General features: G+C 44.6%; 1 protein-coding gene across 6 annotated transcripts in view; it reads right to left on the bottom strand.

Annotated features, from left to right (window-relative positions):
- Nucleotides 1–18,194, bottom strand: part of raraa (retinoic acid receptor, alpha a) — a 139,475-nt gene that overhangs the window by 2,665 nt on the left and 118,616 nt on the right. For all 6 annotated transcript variants that reach the window (XM_084938018.1, XM_084938019.1, XM_084938021.1 and 3 more), the window contains 6 exons: nt 12,981–13,129; nt 5,977–6,118; nt 1,122–1,282; nt 810–986; nt 499–703; nt 154–312 (listed from right to left, as the gene is read on the bottom strand). In XM_084938018.1, the coding sequence (XP_084794144.1) occupies nt 154–312; nt 499–703; nt 810–986; nt 1,122–1,282; nt 5,977–6,118; nt 12,981–13,129 (993 nt within the window). The remainder of the gene's footprint in view (nt 1–153; nt 313–498; nt 704–809; nt 987–1,121; nt 1,283–5,976; nt 6,119–12,980; nt 13,130–18,194) is intronic.

The following is an 18,194-nucleotide window of genomic DNA, read 5'->3' as shown; positions in this document are numbered from 1 at the left end:
ATGTAAGCTATCAGTGTAAGTTCTGGTAAAACATACTGATTCATTCATTCTAAAATGGAATATACAAAAGAAAAAGTAGAAATGATCAATTGTACACCTGAGTAACTAATCACTGTAGCACTATATATGTAGAAACACAAGGGAACTACAGACCTTTAGCACTGATGCTTCTAAGATCAGTGATCTTCATCAGCATCTTGGGGAACATGTGCGGTTTGTGGGGCCTCCTCTTCCTTACATAAATCTTCAGCGCCTCCAGAAGGGGTTCCTGCAGGATGTCCACCTTGTCTGCCTCTTCCAAGTCCTGTCGATCTGTAAACAAAACAAACAAAAAAAGCACAGAGAAAAGGGTCAGCCAATACTCTCCGACTGTTACAACCACAGTGGCCACTAGATGGTGCTAAGGAAAAGAGTGCAGCATTGCTACCCCGCTGCTGTTTCTGACACAAACATGACCCAAGCAAGTTTTAAGGGCCTTTTTCTAAAGACCTGCCGTACCTCCACACAGCAAACAGATGGCACTAAGCAGCCCCGTCTCTGCATCATCCATCTCCAGAGGAAGGAGCTGGTTGGCGAAGGCAAAAACCAGATCAGTGAGGGGACCGAAGCCAGCGTTGTGCATCTGGTTTCGGTTTAGCGTAAGTCCATCTGAGAAAGTCATCGTGTCTTGCTCTGGTGTGTAGCGTGTGCAGATCCGCAGTATCTGTGGACAGCAGACAGGCTCGGTTTGTGAAAAAAATTCAAACCGAACTTCCAGTTTTATTCATTGAAAACATCTAAGGTGTTTTTTGTGTGTGCGTTATTCGTACCAGGATGTCCAGACAGGCAGCTTTGAGCAGAGTGATCTGGTCGGCGATGGTGAGCGTCGTGAAGCCGGGCAGCTGCTTGGCAAACTCCACTGTCTTGATGATGCACTTAGTGGACAGCTCACTGAACTTGTCCCACAGGTCTACGTCCAAGGACACACGTCGTTCTGAGCTGTTAGTCTGTACGAATAAAGGAAGAAAATATTTGCAGATCAATTTTATTTCAAAGGCAGAGAAAAAAAACAAAAAACTCTCACACTTGAAAAAGGTGAATGAACATAAGGACACACAGACTGTCAGTCTCATGCCACTGACCGTAGTGTATTTGCCCAGCTGGCAGAGGGAGGGGAAAGTATCCTGGTGTGCCTTGCGAACCCTGTCGATCATCTGCTCCGTGTCAGGACTCAGCACGTAGCTCTCTGTGCACTCCTGCTTCTTCTCATCCTTTTTCTTCTTGTTCCGGTCGTTCCTCACCGCTAAAGGGACAGAAGGAACAGAGAGATTAGTATGCATCTCGAACCCTTTCGACAAAACACAAAGTCTTGGCAAACTTTACACTTAATCTTGTATTCTTTTTCTCTTTAAACACAGCGGTTCATGCAGCAGCATTTCAGAGCTATTTCAAGTGTAGCGTACAGTTCATGGAGCTAATTACAGTCTGCACGCATTCCTTTATCAGTAACTCCTGACTGCAGATCGAGGTAAAACTGAGGCGAGTTATAAGCAGGAACCAATCCTCAGTGTGCAGCAAATAGCGGCAGCAAACACATCTTTTCTTATCCGATACTGTAAGATAAATGTTGTGAGACAGCTCCATCCAGGATGGGCTATGGTAATGGAGAGGGAGAGAAGGGGAAAAAACAAAACATGAAATAATCCTCTGTCGTTTCCCTTCGGGCGCTCTGGCTGCGAGTGGTGTGCTCACCCCAAATGACAAAAAACACCAGGCGGGGTGTTTAGCATTGGAATCCCATTATGAGCTCGATCCATTTCTCCCATCCACGTTTGGATGCGGTTTTGCTTCGACTATGTTGTGTGTACGTGTGTGCGCTGAGGCTGGGGTGGGGGTGTGTTGGGTGCGATGGGGTGCTAGTTGATAAATAGTGGTGGGGGATGGAGCTATCCATAAGGCTGACAAATTGCCACAGCTTTCATTAGAGGTCCCAGCTAATCTAATAACATAATATGACAAATATCCTGCCTCTAATGGTTTTAAAAGGGCTCGGCTGCGGAGACCATACCGGGGAGGGAGAGAGAGAGAGAGAAAAACCTTCCAGCTTTTTCTCTCTCTCCCTCTCGCATCTCTCTCCCTCTCCTGGTTATACAACACGTTCTCGCTTTCCTAGTCATCCTCTCAGTGCGTCTCATTCTCAGCCAATGCACGCCCTCTCTCATTTTCAAAATGCTTTAAATCATCCACCTTTCCAACTCTATCACTTCTCCAATCTCTACCTCCCCTCAAGGTACCTGCACCCCCCTCCCCGCCTCCCCCAGCCACTAACCTGAGATCAGATTTTCCTTGTCTTAATACCAACCTTGACCATTAAGGGCAGGAGCACTCGGGCTGATGGGAGATCAGTGTCTTTTGACAGAGGGGGCCTGGACCAGGGCCAAGGGGGGGGGGGGGGGCACTACTCTGTGCTGCTGCTCATTCATCAGCCCACAGACAGGCCTCCCTGCCTGGGAGAACAAGAAGGCGAGGAGGAGGGCGGGGGCTGGAAGTCTGATCCGGCATTATGTTATTGCTAAGCACCGCTCACCACAACAAGAAGTGAAGAAGACCCCGCTGCGATCGTGGTAATGCATTATTTTCCAGCATGCACTGGTACTTGCGCAGAAAACGCTGCAGCAAAGAAAGGCCGATGAAGAAGAGTATGCTGTGATGAGACCGCTTCATAAACTATGTGGGTATAAACACGGAAAACAAAATGTTTTTTTCATCTCCATTTACTTTAATGAGCTAATTATGACTTAGTTAGGGAAGGAACACCCTGTTTAACAAGCCCTCATCTTAGGAGGCCGGTTGCATAACACTGTAGTAAGCTGCTGAAGATATTTGGGCCAGCCCTGTTTGTGGAGCTGATTGGGATTCTGTGTCCTGTGTGCAATGAGGGGAGGGGTGGAGGGCTGCAATGCACTCAATGTCCAATTAATTCACAAATAAAAGTGGGGCATCCCTAGTGCCCAGACATTACCCTCGCTGACAAATCGGCAGCACAATCATAAGCCGCACAACACAATTTAATGAAGTCATTAAAGAACTATTAGGCACGACTGGCGATCTGTCATGGTGAATTGCCACATGCAATAACTTGGGGGGAAGGAGGCCTCTGGCAGGGGAGTGCAAATGAAAGAAATACTGCCTTGCTTTTCTTTTTTAAAAGTATTTATTATTATTATCATCATCATCATCTGCGTGTGGATGTGTGTAGATACAAATGTACATTTGATGTTTGTGTGTCAACTTCCAGCCATGAATCTAAAAAATGTATTATGAGAATATGAATGCTAATGGAGGGACTTGCATCATGGATTGTCCACAGTTGCGCGCTCGTTGCATAAAAAGGATTTACATGAGCCGGTGTGCAGCGTGCACAGAATACTGCGTCGGCGCACACGCGCGTGCACGCCCAGCCATCACTCAATCATTCCCTCTCATAGTGGATTTCGGCTGCGCACGTGCAACTTAATAGACAATTTCGGTGCCACGGGTGTGTATGCGGGGGTTTTTTGTGCCCGCGTGTTTGTGTCTGTGTACAAGACAGAGGGAGGTGGGCAGACAGGGATAATTCGTGTGAGGAAAATTAAAGCTCTGGCAGCTCGTCCATCACACAGATTAAATTCAATGGAAAGATAAAAATGTCAATGTTACCCCTGCTCCTGCTGCTCGCAGCGCAGAGCCACCGTCGACAGTGATGAAACTTTCCCCCCTCTTTCTCTCTCTGTCCTCCAGCCTCACTCCTCCCTTCCTCCCCGACTCCCCCCTCGGCTCTCTCAACTCTAGATTTTCATTCTTGCTCACACCGGGTTCAGTACTCTTCTCTCCCTCTCTCTGCCTTCATCTTTCGTCGCTATCCTGCCTCTCTGGTTGATGTTATCCCCTCTTTGCACGATTCTCCATCATTCTGCGCTTCATCTTATTTTGATTTTATTACTTTTTCTATCGCTGAATAACACCTTCCTCGAGGAAAGGGTGATTACTTTGGGAGAAAAAGGTGGGATACTGCTGAGAGGACTCCAACATGAACGCAACATGGTAGTGAACTGTGATTATATAAAAACAGTTAAAAAGTGGAACTGATTTGCTATAAATACAGCCTTTTACTTGAAACTTCTGCTTCTTGTCCCCCCCCCCCCCCGCTTGAAAATGTACATATTTCTCACAAAATTTAGAGAACAATGTTGCCGCTTTTGCAATCCCTTGGAACAGCTGTGCTCGTAGCTGTCCGCTTCAACCACACACCGTCAGGTTGAAGCTGGCACTAGCCTTTACAGGCGTTTCCCTTGTAACCCTCCGCTTGCTGCCAACGCCCTCCCCGCTCCTCCTGGCTCTGTCTTGTGTGCCACTGCCACCTGGCAGCAGGCATGGCACTGTCATCTGGAGCTGTCTGCCAGCAGACACAAGGTCACCCAGACGTCCCCCGGCACTAGCGGGGGGTCCAGCTTCTGCGTGTGTGTTTGACAGGGGAGTGTATGCCGTTCCAAGCGAAGCTGTCGGAGTGTATTTCTGTTACAGGCTTTTTATTCCTACCAGCTTGTGTTTGTCACCTTGTATGCGCATAATTTATGCATACGTGCGCATGGAATTATGGTGAAGAGTGCACTTTGATGAGCGTGCCCGTTCTCGTGTCTGTGTCAGAGGCGAAGAGAGAGTCCCTGCTGGCCCCAGATGGCCAGTCCCTCCCGCCTCGCCACCCCAGACCAGTTCCACTGGCCAAAGTCAGCACTGTGTGATATGAAACCTGCAGAACATGAACACACTCCGGAAAAAAAATATTCAAGTAAAAACCAAAAGCAGCTCAACAAAAGGAGCCTGGAAAACTATAAACTTATAACAATCATACATCCTTCCCTTGAGTCTACTTCAGAAAAGCCCTCTCGCCTGTTCTCTCTCTTATACAGTACTATACAGTCACCACTAGATGGCTCTCCAACTCCAGTCTGTTGTGTGTTGTGTGCCTCGGTGCCTGTGTGTGTGTAAAAGAACTGGCTGCTGTGATCTTTCTAACCATGATTAATGGCCCCATTCAAAGGTAAGGAGCTCAGAGGATAACTTCTTTTACTGTAAGCCACAGTGCTGTGGCGTGGGGAGCGCTCCCTGCACTTTCTGCAGCAGAGAGACGAGGTAAATAGCTCTGGGAAGACAGGAGGCGCAGAGAGACTGAGCAAGGAAAGCTGTACGCAAGAGTGGTTAAACAGGAAGGAGGCGTGCTGCACTTTCTCATCACGTGATTTTTATTATGATTTTCAAATCAACACATGCCCAGTTTCAGACCATTAAAAAGTGTTTATCAGAATATAAAAGCATCCCCCTCCTACACACAAGCACTCTCCCTCTCTTTTCTGCTGGGAAGTAAGTATGTGTGTGTGTGTGTGTGTCATGTGATCTGGTTGAGGTAAAAACCCTGCTGGCCTCTGTGGTCACACCTCTCCCAATTACTTTATCAAGTCTGACTGCCTGCGTGTATGTGTGTGTTCACACAGCCCCCGGGGGTGCGATGATTGGAGCAGACGCCTGCTCTTTCACTCTCGGCAGGTGAGAACATATTCATCACAGAGGCCTGCCAAGCCTGGAGACACCCTGACTGCTAATGCCAGTCTGCATCACGACTGCATCTCTGCCGCTCGCACATACGGTGGATATTCTTTTCAAATGGAAAAATCGGAACAGCTTTGTGCCTTAATTTCTTTTGATAATCTTGATAAGACTCCACCTATCGAGTAGATTATGACATGTGTTGTCAGATTGTGCTGGAGGATGGGGATGAATTCTTACGCAATGTTAGCAAAGGAGCAAATGTCAACAAACGCTGCGACTTAAGACTTCCTGCGGTGGCCACAATCATGTCAAAACCCCGGGATTAAAGAGCTGTGATGAGATCTGTGCTTGTCCCTAAATGCCCTGTGAGGGCAGGGCACTCTGGGTAAAAATGATCACGTTTTTACTCACACTCCTTCGACATCCCGACTTCCAGGCACTTCTGCAACCGACAGTACTGGCATCGGTTGCGGGTGACTTTGTTGATGATGCAGTTCTTCTCCCGGTGACAAGTGTACACCATGTTTTTCTGAATGCTTCGCCGAAAGAAGCCCTGCGTGACAGAGAGACAGACGTGTAAGGTATTGAAGAGACAAGGGGAGGGTTGTGTCGGTGTAATCATGGGTAGAAATATGACTGCCATAGGAAATGGAGCAGTTAGTAGTAAAATTATAAGCAATTTTGCATACTACATGTGTTTAGGCTTCCTCGTCCAAATTGCGCCTTTGTTATGGCATTCGCCTTTTGTCCAGTTCACATTAAGCAAACAATTTAGAAATAAGAAGCAAAAAGAGGCCGTGCTGAATACTTAGAAACATCTGCAAATAAAAGGCAAACAACAGCCAAGTCCAGCAGTGGCGTAATCTGTGTGTAATCACGACAGGGATAATGGTCAGTGAACTGTCACCAACTTATGAGGCTGCCCACCTGCTCGGATAAAGCTCAAATGAGAAACGTAACCAATAAACGATTCGGGAGGTTTTTCCAAGTCCAAAGGCTTTTGGGGTAAAAGGCACAGGGTTATTGGGTGTCACATAACCATGGCCTAGTTTAGAGAGCCAGAAATAAGCAATTCTAGATCCAGGCCAAGTGCATATAATTAGAGAGAGAGAGAGCGAGAGAGAGCGAGAGAGAGAGACAGAGAGAGAGACTGACTATAGGCTAAAAGTGTTGTGTAAGAAATAAAATGTAATCCAGCCTCATGGGAGATGAGGGAAAAAAGGATAATGAACTCATTTTTGGTCAGTAGGCTGAAATGGGAGATTTCTGGGGACCACAAACTAGTTTTTGATTGCACAAACACGAGCAAAATAATATCTGATTTATACGACACGCACACCAAGAATGTGGTGAGATAATTTTTAACTCCCTAAAAAATTAATTACAAAAAAAAAAAAAAAAAAAAAAAAAGGAGGTAAAAACTCTAGCAGTGCAAAGTTCAACCTGAGAGAACCCAGACCATCTCACATGCATTGAAAAGTAGTGCATCCCAACCTATATATTCCTTAATATGCCCATGCAATAAAAATCAATGTTCACCCGTGCAGCCTCACTGCTTAAACATCCCTATCATGTCAGAAAGATAAAGAGAGGTTAATGCAAATTAAGCCCAATTGAGTGAGTACTCAGCAAGCAGGTCTCTGGACAAATGTAATACAGGTCAGTGTCAGTATTGATGCGACGAGGTGGGTCATGTTTTGTAGGTGGGACCAGCTGGGGCGGGCGAGAGGGAGCTGGGGTGGAGTGGGGTAGAGGAGCTGCCAGGGAGCCCCGTCCCACGCAGAGGGATTAGCTTTGCTAGCTGACAGATGGCTGATGGATCTAAGAACCGCAATTTGTCCTTCCCGGATCACCGGCCTCTTTCTACATCTCCTGTCCTCCTGCCACAGAGTCATTCAGGCTCCTGATAGGGGAACTGTGCACAGTTTGTCACGTTTGTCATCCGTTTCAACAAGGCACTTTACAGGTGTGGGCGATACTTGTGATTACGTATGATGGACTCCATCTCCGGCTGGAAAAGAAAGCCATTTGGTGCTCAGGTCACCTCGTCAAACCCTTTTTTCCCTGACTTTGTAAGCGCCTCACATCTGTGCTGCAACATGTCAGTTTTTTTTTTTGTTTTTTTTTTAAATTTGAACAAAAAAAAAAAAAAAAAAGGGGTGAAAAACACAATTTCCAAATAAAATGTGCATTTTATTGCAATGCTTCCAGCAAATAAACAATGCATTTTCTGCTGCTTTCAGATATTTCCAACCCCCTCTCACCCCCAGCCGCCACCCTGGAAAAGAGCTGTTATCTCACAATAGAACAGTGAGCAAACAATCAAGTGAAACAGAACAAGGATTGTAGCTTATTTATAGCTGCCGAAGCTGAGGGATAATTCTCCAGTCTTTGTTTGGGCGAGTATCATCTCCTCTTTGATCCAATAGTGCCCCGACCCTGACCCCAGGGTCATCAGAGGATTGACCACCGCCTGCAGATAATGCAGAGGCTCAGGTGCCCGCTTGCAGCACCTCCTGATTGGCTGTTGCTGCTGGCTCGTGGGGCAGTTGATTGTGCCTGCCACCACCACCCCCCTCCAACTCCTCCTTTTAGGAGTCATTGCTTCCTGTGGCCCTTAAGCCTCTTTTTGTATCACCGCTTAATCCGCCCGGCGACAAGAGCCCTCAGCAGGCCTGTCAGCCACCCTGCAGAGTTCAGTGGAGATGAGGGCGGCAAGAGGAGGGAGAAGGGAGGGAGGTACGAAAAGGACGAGTGAATGGTTCCTAGTGCATTTGTGATTGCGAGTGTCATGTGCTCCTAAATTCCGAGCTGTCTACCTGGTTAAGAGCTTCGTGTGCTTGCGATCACGTTCCGCTCTGTGCACGTGTGTGAGGAAATGCTTTACTAAGTGGGATGTAAGGAGTGCCTAGAGTTGGTGAGCTCACAGGGAAGCACAGGAATCTTCTCTGACACGAATATCACACTGCGCCTGGATTAGGAACGCGTTCCCAACCTCCTACTGCGGTCATGGACGTGTGTATATGCAGGCCTGTGCTCTTGCTCCTATTACGAAACAACTATTGCAACAGCCCGCACACTAATAAAGGCTTTGTTTAACAAAAAGAAAAACAGCAAATAGGGGACATTCATCACGGGGAGGTTGGTTTTTTTTTTTGTTGTTGTTTTTTTGGGGAATAACCACTTCCCTTGCACTGCAGTGCATACCAGGAAGAAAGAATGCCTGCTTTGCACTGGCATGCCTCAAAGACAAAAACATAAACATGAGGGGGTGGGCATGCATATTTAATGTTTAAGTGTTAATATCTGCAGGGAAAAAAAAAAAAAAAGAAGTGCAATTCTAGTACAAGAGAATGAGCTGTCTCCAAGCAGCAGAGCTCGATACCCCCCCACTCCTGCTTCCTCCGTTCGCTGCAGCCCCCAGGAAACGCCTTTGTAGTTTGGCATGCTGCAGTAAAGCAGACGCTGCTAACCCTCAACTTACCCCAGTCTCAGATGAGACACCGTATATATTCTCACGCCTGTAGTGTTGAATTATTGAGTATGCTATGCCAAGTCATCTCCTCTGAAGGCATGGTGAACTTTTCAAATTATTACTGCAGCTACTGAGTGAGGAAGGCAGCGGTTTGTGAAGAGGGATGGGACCAGCAGGTGACAGCGGCTGTCGAACTAATGAGGTTTTAGGAGTTTTAGTGCGATTATGACAACATGTTACTAACCTGATGAATTGTTGTGCTGTTAGGGCAATGAAATTATTTGAATGGAGAACAGAGGTTTATGTTTTTATTGCCTGCCTGTTTGGTAATGCAAAGAAGCGCCCAATTAACTGCTCCCTCCCCCACCTCTGCCTCAGTCTAACAGTGGCTCCCTCCCTGTATCTACTCAATATATCTGATTATTGACTGAGTAGAGCCGCTCATTATTCATGCATTCTCTATCTGGTTAATAATCTACCATTCACAGTAACACACCTATTCAGCTGAGAAGGCATGCATGCCAAATTTGCTCGTGGTTTTCTAGATAAAAATTTTATGACCTGAATGCGAAGAGATGAAAGAGCAGAATTTGTATATAACGGAGGTGTTGCAGGGGGAGAGAGGCCGTCGAAAACTGACAGTGAAACCTATCTAGTACGTTACTGCTTTTCATCTGAAACAACTTATTTTGTGCAGAATATCTCATGACTGACTAAAATATCAGTTACATCTCCAGTGCATGAAAGCCTTCAAAGGCTGATTGCAATATTGGTTCTGACACAACTGCTCTACAGTCAGAAAGAGCAACACTCCAACCACTAAAGATGTCTTCATCATGTGCTTAATACACCGTTTAGAGTTTTACCCAACCAAAGGAAGTGTATAATAACCGATTCAGTTCGTTAAGGAATAAAAATAATAATAATATTATTAAAAAAAGACTATCCACATTTCAGGATGTTGTAGTGTGAATTTTACAGTTGTTTTTTTTAACACTGCCATCTGAATATGTGAAAAAAAACTGCTTTATATTTTCCATTTTTATATCAAAAACCTCTCAGATTAATGCAGATAAAACTGCCTGAGGTGACACAAGGTGTGTTCAAAATCAGTAGTCACACAGACAGACACGCACACACACACACTAGAATGAGGTGTGATTTAGCTTCATTATGTATCTTATAACCCTGCTTAATTATTGCCTGTGAGACAATGGGGATACATGTTAAGTGAAAACATTAAAAGCAGATTAAGACTTGGAATAGCCGCATTGTTGCAGTGCATCTTTTGAGAACAAAGTCAGAGCTCATTACATGCCAACAATCAGAGGGGGAAAAATGGATACGCCCACTCAGCTTTGCACCAAGCCTGATATCCACTCTCTGTGCCACAGACAACTAAAACGCATTAAATGTCTAGAAATCCCAACTTGCTAATTTAAAAAAAAAAAAACAACAAATTGTATATTCCTGAATTGGTCATTCCTTCTTAATGATAGTTTCACAGGATAACCCTTAGCCACTGAGGTCGTTAGCATCATCAAATCCCAGCATGATGGTTCTGGGAAGAAAAAAAAAACAAAACACAAAAAAAACCACCCATCAACTGTGTTTTTTGGTTTTGGTTTGGAGCTTGCATGCTCTCGACATGCCCGGGTTTTCCCTGTACTCGTCCAAGGTGTACCCCTGCCACCTGTCTTATGACAGCTGGGATAGCCTCCAGCCCCTGTGGCCCTTAACTGAAGATGATGAATGCATAACTAACTGTAGCAGGTAACAAGCTTACTAAATACAGCATACTTAAGTAGCTGTGGATCACCATTATCTGCACATCTGTGGGGGCGAAAACTAGGCATGCACCAAATATGAAATCCAGCAGTTCCTGACGTTTAATATAGAAATTAGACTGATCGCACATGCTTTCCTTCGTACCAAGAAAACAAAGAAATCTTTGCAATAAATGATGTTTTCAAAGCCTCTTTCAGCTCCTTGAAAATAAACTGGTGCCTGACACTGGTAAAGGTGCAAAACTGACAGATGAAGGGAAACCTGACAACAACATGTGTGCAGTTCACTGCTGGTGTAATGCTAAGCATCATCCTGTTGTTCAAACTGTTTGCTATTATAATCTGACACCACTCACAAAATGTCATGCACATGCCGACTCTAAATGAAATTATTTCAAATATATTTTAGACATTCACGTATTTAAATGGATTTATACATGTTTTCACATATTCGGATGTGGCAGCACACAGTTATGACACTTCTGACCCTCCTTTGCTTCCAAAACTTAAAACAGTAAAATAAATACATATTCAGATACTCTAGTTCATACGTGATAATTACAAAAGCGGTGGATAGTAAAAATATCAAGAAGAGCAACTACAACATCACCATTCTCGTGCATTCAGACACTGAACATCTTCTGCTGTAAACATGAAACAAAGACTGACAGCTCTGCCAATATTATACTTACATATATTTCCATTACTACTTATCACGCAGGTAAGGACATGCAAAAACTAAATTTCATCTTGACCAAAGTGGTGGCTGGAAACTGCTGTCTTTTGTTAAACCATCAGTTAAAAATGCTACTTGTTAATCGTCAAACTACCAGGATTTTCCTTGGAAAGTGGATGGAGAAGCACAATAAGCAGCATTGTTGTTGGCCCAATTTATTTGCTCTGCTAAGTATTAACCTGCTGGAAAGCCGGGTGTACTTTGTATCACACTCCCAACTTTCCTGTGCTCTCCTCCCTTTGTGCATTCTTTTCCTTACTTTTCCCCTTCCCCCTGTGCTCTGGGGCGCTGACCATCTTTTACTTTTGGTGTCAGTGAGTTCAGCTGTGGCCCCTGTTCCCTAATCGGCTGCCCCTCCAGCCATCCCAGCTTCTCTCTCTCTCCTCTTTTTTCTTTTTGCTTCTTCATGCCTTCCAGAGCACAGTCTGCTCTCTCGCTCTCAACCAGCTTAGGCCTCTCAGTCTTTGAATGGTAGCGTCTGCATTTCTACATCCCGTCTGAGTGTGTGCCCTTTAATGTGGACTTTTCTTTTTTCAGTACCCGTTTCCTTTCATTACGCTACTATCCGTGCACGTATGGAAACAAATACACACTGGCCGAGTAGCCATTGGTCACAACTAGTACACCACCCTGCCTGTGCCAAACATACAGCATGTTTTAAAGGCGAAGACTTTCACTTTTTTTGATAGCTAGAAGACGACCAGAGCGTAAACAGAAAATATTAACAGCACGTTGGGTTTGTGAAATGCACACACCGTGCAGATATAAGGTATGCACCTGGCAGTAACATTACATTAGATCCCTGCTCCTCATCTCTATCCTCCTCCGAGCTTACACAACTCTGGCTCCTTGCCTTGGGAGCAGTGAGATAAAGAAGTCTGTGTGCTCACACTAACAGGAGAGCGTGTACACGTGCACACAGCAGCTATCAACTGATAACAGAACAGATGGGCGTTATGAGGCCTCTTCTGCACCTGTGCAACATGGCTGTATTGATAATGGACAACCGATGCAGACACGTCAGCAAGAAGGCGATACGAGGAGCAGCAACACTCAAAAAGAAAGAAAGAAAAAAAAAACGATGACTAGATGACAAAATTTCACATTTTGTTCATGATAAGAGGCACATTTATCATATACGTGTAAAGGCCTGAGTTTTCATATTCTTGATTAGACAGCTCAGTGATAATGTCGGTGATAATTCTCAACATGCATTCAAAGACATCTAAAGTCAACAGAAGAAGAAGAAAAAAAAAAAAAACAGGGGGTGTGAAATACTCAAAATGACGTGATTCATAATTTTTATCATATGAGCTATAAAAAGTTTTTTTCTTTCCAATGGAAATCACATGAAAGCAATAAGATTGACAAATATCTTGCTTGCTTGGCAGATTCAGAGGAAGGCCGGGAGTCTCACCTTGCAACCCTCACAGGCGCTGACACCATAGTGGTACCCTGAGGACTTGTCCTGGCACACAAAGCAGGGCTTGTAGACGCGGGGTGGAGGGGGAGGCGAGGGCGGGCTTGGCACTATCTCCTCTGAGCTGGTACTCTGGGTCTCTATTGCTGTGGAGAGGAAAGAGCAACAAGAGAAAAAAGTTAGTGGACGCTGCCAGATGGAGCTCCGGCACACTAGCAATAATCAATGAGTGGGATAAACGCATAATCTCATGTAGACACTCACACAGATCTTAAACAATCCAGTGCAAACAACATGAAGGGGGAACACTCTCAGTTTCAAGTGTTTTCAGATCAGCCACAGGAAAGATGCCTTCAAAGAACAAACACTCTTGCACACACAGAGGGAGCACAAATGAATCCACCCCTCTACAACATTCTTATTTACAGCTGAATACGTGGTTTCTCTGCCTCTGTTTGGACATTACAGCAGGGGGTTACATCGCAAGCAGGGTTCAAAGGCAGGTTTTCTCCAGGCGGCCTCGAGTTGTGCCTTTTAAATTGCGTGCTCTTTTTAAGTGCTTCAAAATATAAAAAGGATAAAGGGTACACGCTGTACTAGTCAAGAGAAACAAGCTGATTCTCACCAACCAAGACAGGTCTTTGAAACTCCACTATCCCACACAAGCTTATTTAAATTCACACAGGTAAACATGAGGTTAATTACTAAGTAAAGGGTGAAATGACAAACCAAAGAGCAGTAAGGTCGTATATCAGGTGTATCAAGTTATTCCAAAGTACATTTGGTGTCTTATTGTAGCATTTGTAAAAAAAAAAAAAAAAAAAGTCCCTTCATTCTTATTTTGAAAGTTCAGTCACTTCTGACCAGCTATCTCTGGTCGGCACGCTGACCAGGTTGCTTTAGTGACTGTTATCCACAACATTTAGCTGCTTCACTGGCGCCTCGTCCAGCAGTCGGACGTACTCCAACTCCACAGACTTGGGACTGCAGGTGGCGAAGGTAATCCTTCTTCCACATTGGTTATCAGCTGCGAGCTTGATGTGCTACTCTAAACAGAACCAGCAGCAGGTGGATAATAGATTCATGAACCACTACACTGAGCTCATTGAGGCAGGAATACAGAAACGTGGACTGAGGGCCAGTTCGGCTATAAAAGGGAGACGCACTGAAGAGGCAAGACGATTGCTCTACACCCTTATTTATTTGTCACAAAGAATAAGCACCACTTTATAAATTGCATAACTGTGTGCGGCGGAGTCTCTGTTTGAGTGAATGACACACACACACACACACACACAAACAGCATGTATCCTGTCATATCATTTGTGCATGTACATGGTAAACAAAGCGACCAAGGATTATACAGAAGTAACCTCCTTTCACTGGCCTCAATGTTTTGTGTATTACAAAACACAGCGCTTCCATTAGATATAACAACACACATTCACAGCAAAGACCTTCACCCTGTAACTTATAAATGAAGCCTGTGATCCAGCAGCGTGTTCTACTTGTCATACTGACGCCAGAAAATAAGCCACAAACACACGAGTGACGGAGCAGACTGGAGCTTTAGAATCCCATGCTATGGCACTCAAAGCAGGTTCAGGTTCATGACATGCAGGTGTGCACCCTTTTAACCCACATTGTTCCACCCAGCATCATCGGCTTAACAGAGAGAGAGAGTGTGCGTTGGCAAGAGGCTTAGGAGTTACCAGCACCTCAGTGCTTGTGTGTAAACAAGCCGTGTACAGTATATTATCAGAGGGGATTGGCTCAGCAACACACTCCACGTGACTACACTTCAGACAAACCCTGCGCTTGCATGGTGCCTGCACTGCACAGTGGGCAAAATAAAAGAATGCCTGCCTGCCTGCCCCCCCACACACGCACACAACTATCCTTTTATACTGTCTCTGTGCAGGTGTCTACTTGCCAGTCTCTACGCGAACAGAGCAGATGGTGCAAGAGAAGATTATATTCAGAACAATCACAATAAATCTGACACCCTTATATGTTCCTGTTTCCTGGAAAAGGGTAACAGACACAATCACACTACACCAAAATCTAGTCCCTCCAAAGCCTGCTTGTTATCTCTGCCATCAGGAGAAAAAAACAAAAAACATACTGCGTGTCCGAGCGGGTTTCAGGTGTCGGGAACAGCTAAGCTTCAAAGTAATAAAGCTCGCTTTGCATCAGCTAACGGTGACACTTAATAAGGCCTAGCATAGCGAGAGGCGTCGTTTATGAGGCCCAGATGTCGTATGCCACTTTCGCACCGACGGCGACCTTTAAAGCTCTTGGTGTAAATTGGTCAATGTGATTTAAGGAGGGAAATATGTGGCTCGGAGGGGGGAGATAGTGGTTTTCATTATTTTTAAAAGCAAAAAAAAAAGTTTTATGGAGTGAGCAGAGGGGGATATGGGGAATGAAAATTATCTTTTTGGATAATGAAGGGTGGAGATAAGAGGAACAACAAATCTAGTTTTAGGGAAGAAAACTGTGTTGTTTGAGTAATAAAGCAAAAGATAAAAATACAAAACAGATGAACTGCCTACAGACATCAGCTTTACTCCTCCCTGAAGCTTCAGAGTCATCAGCAGGTAGTATATCTGTCCAAGAGACTATTTGAAATCAAAAGAAATCTTCAATCTGACTCACGATTCCTATTTAGTTGAACTCGTGTGATCACCTGTTTAGTTGTGCTTGGATACAAAGAACGGGACTAAAGTCAGAGCAATTAGTTCCAGCTCCAACCTGCTTTTGATCATATTTTATTGGTAAAATTCGGGCCTGAAGTGATCATTTTAATTGACAAACACAGAAGCCTGGAAAGGATAATCAATGCCAAAATCAGCTGTATCCATCTCACACCCGCTGCTGATGGATTCACTGCCCGCAGGCATCGTAGATGGAGAGAGGGGGTGGACGCTGTCTCGCTGCGCAGCAAAGTTTACAAGATTTGCCAGATTTTAAGATGCGCGTCAAATTAAGCTTTCATTTTATCTTGATCATAACAATTCATATAAGCCAGACATGGGCACTGTAGTGGTTTAAAACATACTCTCAGACTCAAAAGTATAAAAAAGTGTGATAAAGGACACGACTGGCTTCTTGCTCAATGCGTACACACGTAAAGAGCACAGTTATCAGCTCTAGATTGATCTTTCACTTCACTTGAGTTCATTACAGAAAGCATCAAACTGGAATCTTATCCAGAGCAGCAGGTGATTTAACTGGACCAGAACCTCACCAGCATCTATCATCACTGATATCAAAGAGGTAACGTGTATGTGCAGCGCCTAAAGGGTACTAAGAGACGCTACCATACCCTGCCATAGCTGGTTTATCCTGGCGCCATCTGGCAAGCAATTAAAAATAAAATAAATAAATAACAAAAATCGAAAAAGAAAAAAAAGATGTACCACCAGACATCAGGGTAGCTTCTTTCCTCTGACTGTGAGGCCACTGAATTCACCCTCCTACGCTTCATCATCAATTAAGCTTCAATTATCAAATATCTCGTCATTCATTTTTTTTGGTAATACAAAGGGAACGCATCTGTTTGGTTATACAAGTTAGTGTTGTATAATGATCACTGAAATTAATCTTGAAAGCGGAATCAGTGTCCTCATCGCCGCATCTTTAAAGATTTATGCGTCAGATGAGAAAACTCAAGCTGCAGCTCAACCATGAAAAAAATAAAATAAAATATTTGCACTAAATCGGCAGCAGGTATGGAAAGAAAAAGCACCACCCTAGACTCAACTATATTACACAAACTTCTGTTTGCACTTCAATCCAGGCATTCAATCCAATTATAAGCATAACAGAGAATAGAGGGCAGGAATAATACATCCAAGAGAACATGTGTGGACATATCCAGGAAAAAAAATTACAAATATAGGAGGTAATTTTGTCCGAAGGATGTGTAGGATTCAGTTTGAATGAACATGACAAGGACGACAGATTGTGGGCAGGGAGATGGCCTGCCCTTTGTTTGCATATTGTTTTATTGGTGTCATTATGAGCCATCTTTGCCCATGCCACTGGGCCATGTAGTCACCACACTCATGTCAAACAAATTAAACTTAAATAGAGCAGGCCTTACATAACACCGCATCTTTTCTCATTACGGGTAGAAGGGAAAAGAAAAAAAAACATTCACAGTTTTGCGCACTCTTCTGCGTCTCTTGATGTGGACTGATTACAGCCCTGCATTATTAGGGTGACCACAGAACTATTCATCCACATTAAAGCTGCCTTCATTAGAAACACATAGACAAACAGATGTGCCACCCACCCACACGCATGCATACACACACACACAAAAATCACATCTATGCTTACATTTAAAGCAGGCTAAAGGGTCTCTAACGGCCATTTAAAAAAGACCCAACAGTCGAAAACAAACACACACAGAATGTACACTCGCTTAATGAGAGCACCCATGGAAATCTGGGACACAGGGATAAGAGTCTGTGAGAGGGCTGGCGACTGTAATTAAATACAATGGCTGGCTTCTGGAGCCTTGTCAAGCTGAGGCATGGAGCAAAACAATGGCAGGCCTGTGGACAGAGAGGCAGAGGAGCTCAGAAGAGAGGACAGAGCTACTTCGTCCTTAAGCAGCTCTCACCCAGGCATTATTCAACACCACCCTGCATCAAAGCTCTGATCAACACCACCCATCTTACAAGCCTGCCTTTTGTATGATCTGCAAATATCATACGCATAAGCAGTGGAAAAACTGACTCACGCTCGCCTGGAGAGCTTCCCTCAATATCCTTGAAACACGTTAACACTGGGGATGTGTGTGTCTATTAAGGTTTCCAGATCCGAGCCCCCTTCCAGAGCTAAGTCACCGCTGTTAACTTCAGCTAGAGTATCACTCCTTTAACCAAGGCAGAGCAACAAAGAGCAGACAATAACCTTAGGGGATGTCGGTAGGAGTTACTGATAAGAAATCTATTGTGCTTCGGTGGGGAACTGAAACACAAACCATATGGTTGCAACAGTTGTTGTTAAGCAGACACAAGGGTGAATGAAAGTCTGCAGCAGCCTGGAATTTTGTCAGACGAGTCCCAGCAGCGGGAATAAGCGACACAGACTGCCAGGTGTAACCAGCGAAAACCAAACTTGACATGGCGATGACTTGGAACTGCAGAACTTCCCTTAAAGGAAGCTTTGTCTGACCGCTGACTCGTGACTGCGTCT

Source organism: Perissodus microlepis, chromosome 8 (genome assembly GCF_051167445.1).
Source record: "Perissodus microlepis isolate ML-2025 ecotype Zambia chromosome 8, ASM5116744v1, whole genome shotgun sequence".
Taxonomy (NCBI): Eukaryota; Metazoa; Chordata; class Actinopteri; order Cichliformes; family Cichlidae; genus Perissodus; species Perissodus microlepis.
The sequence above is the reverse complement of the archived record's forward strand: the minus strand, read 5'-3'. Positions and strand labels throughout refer to the sequence as shown.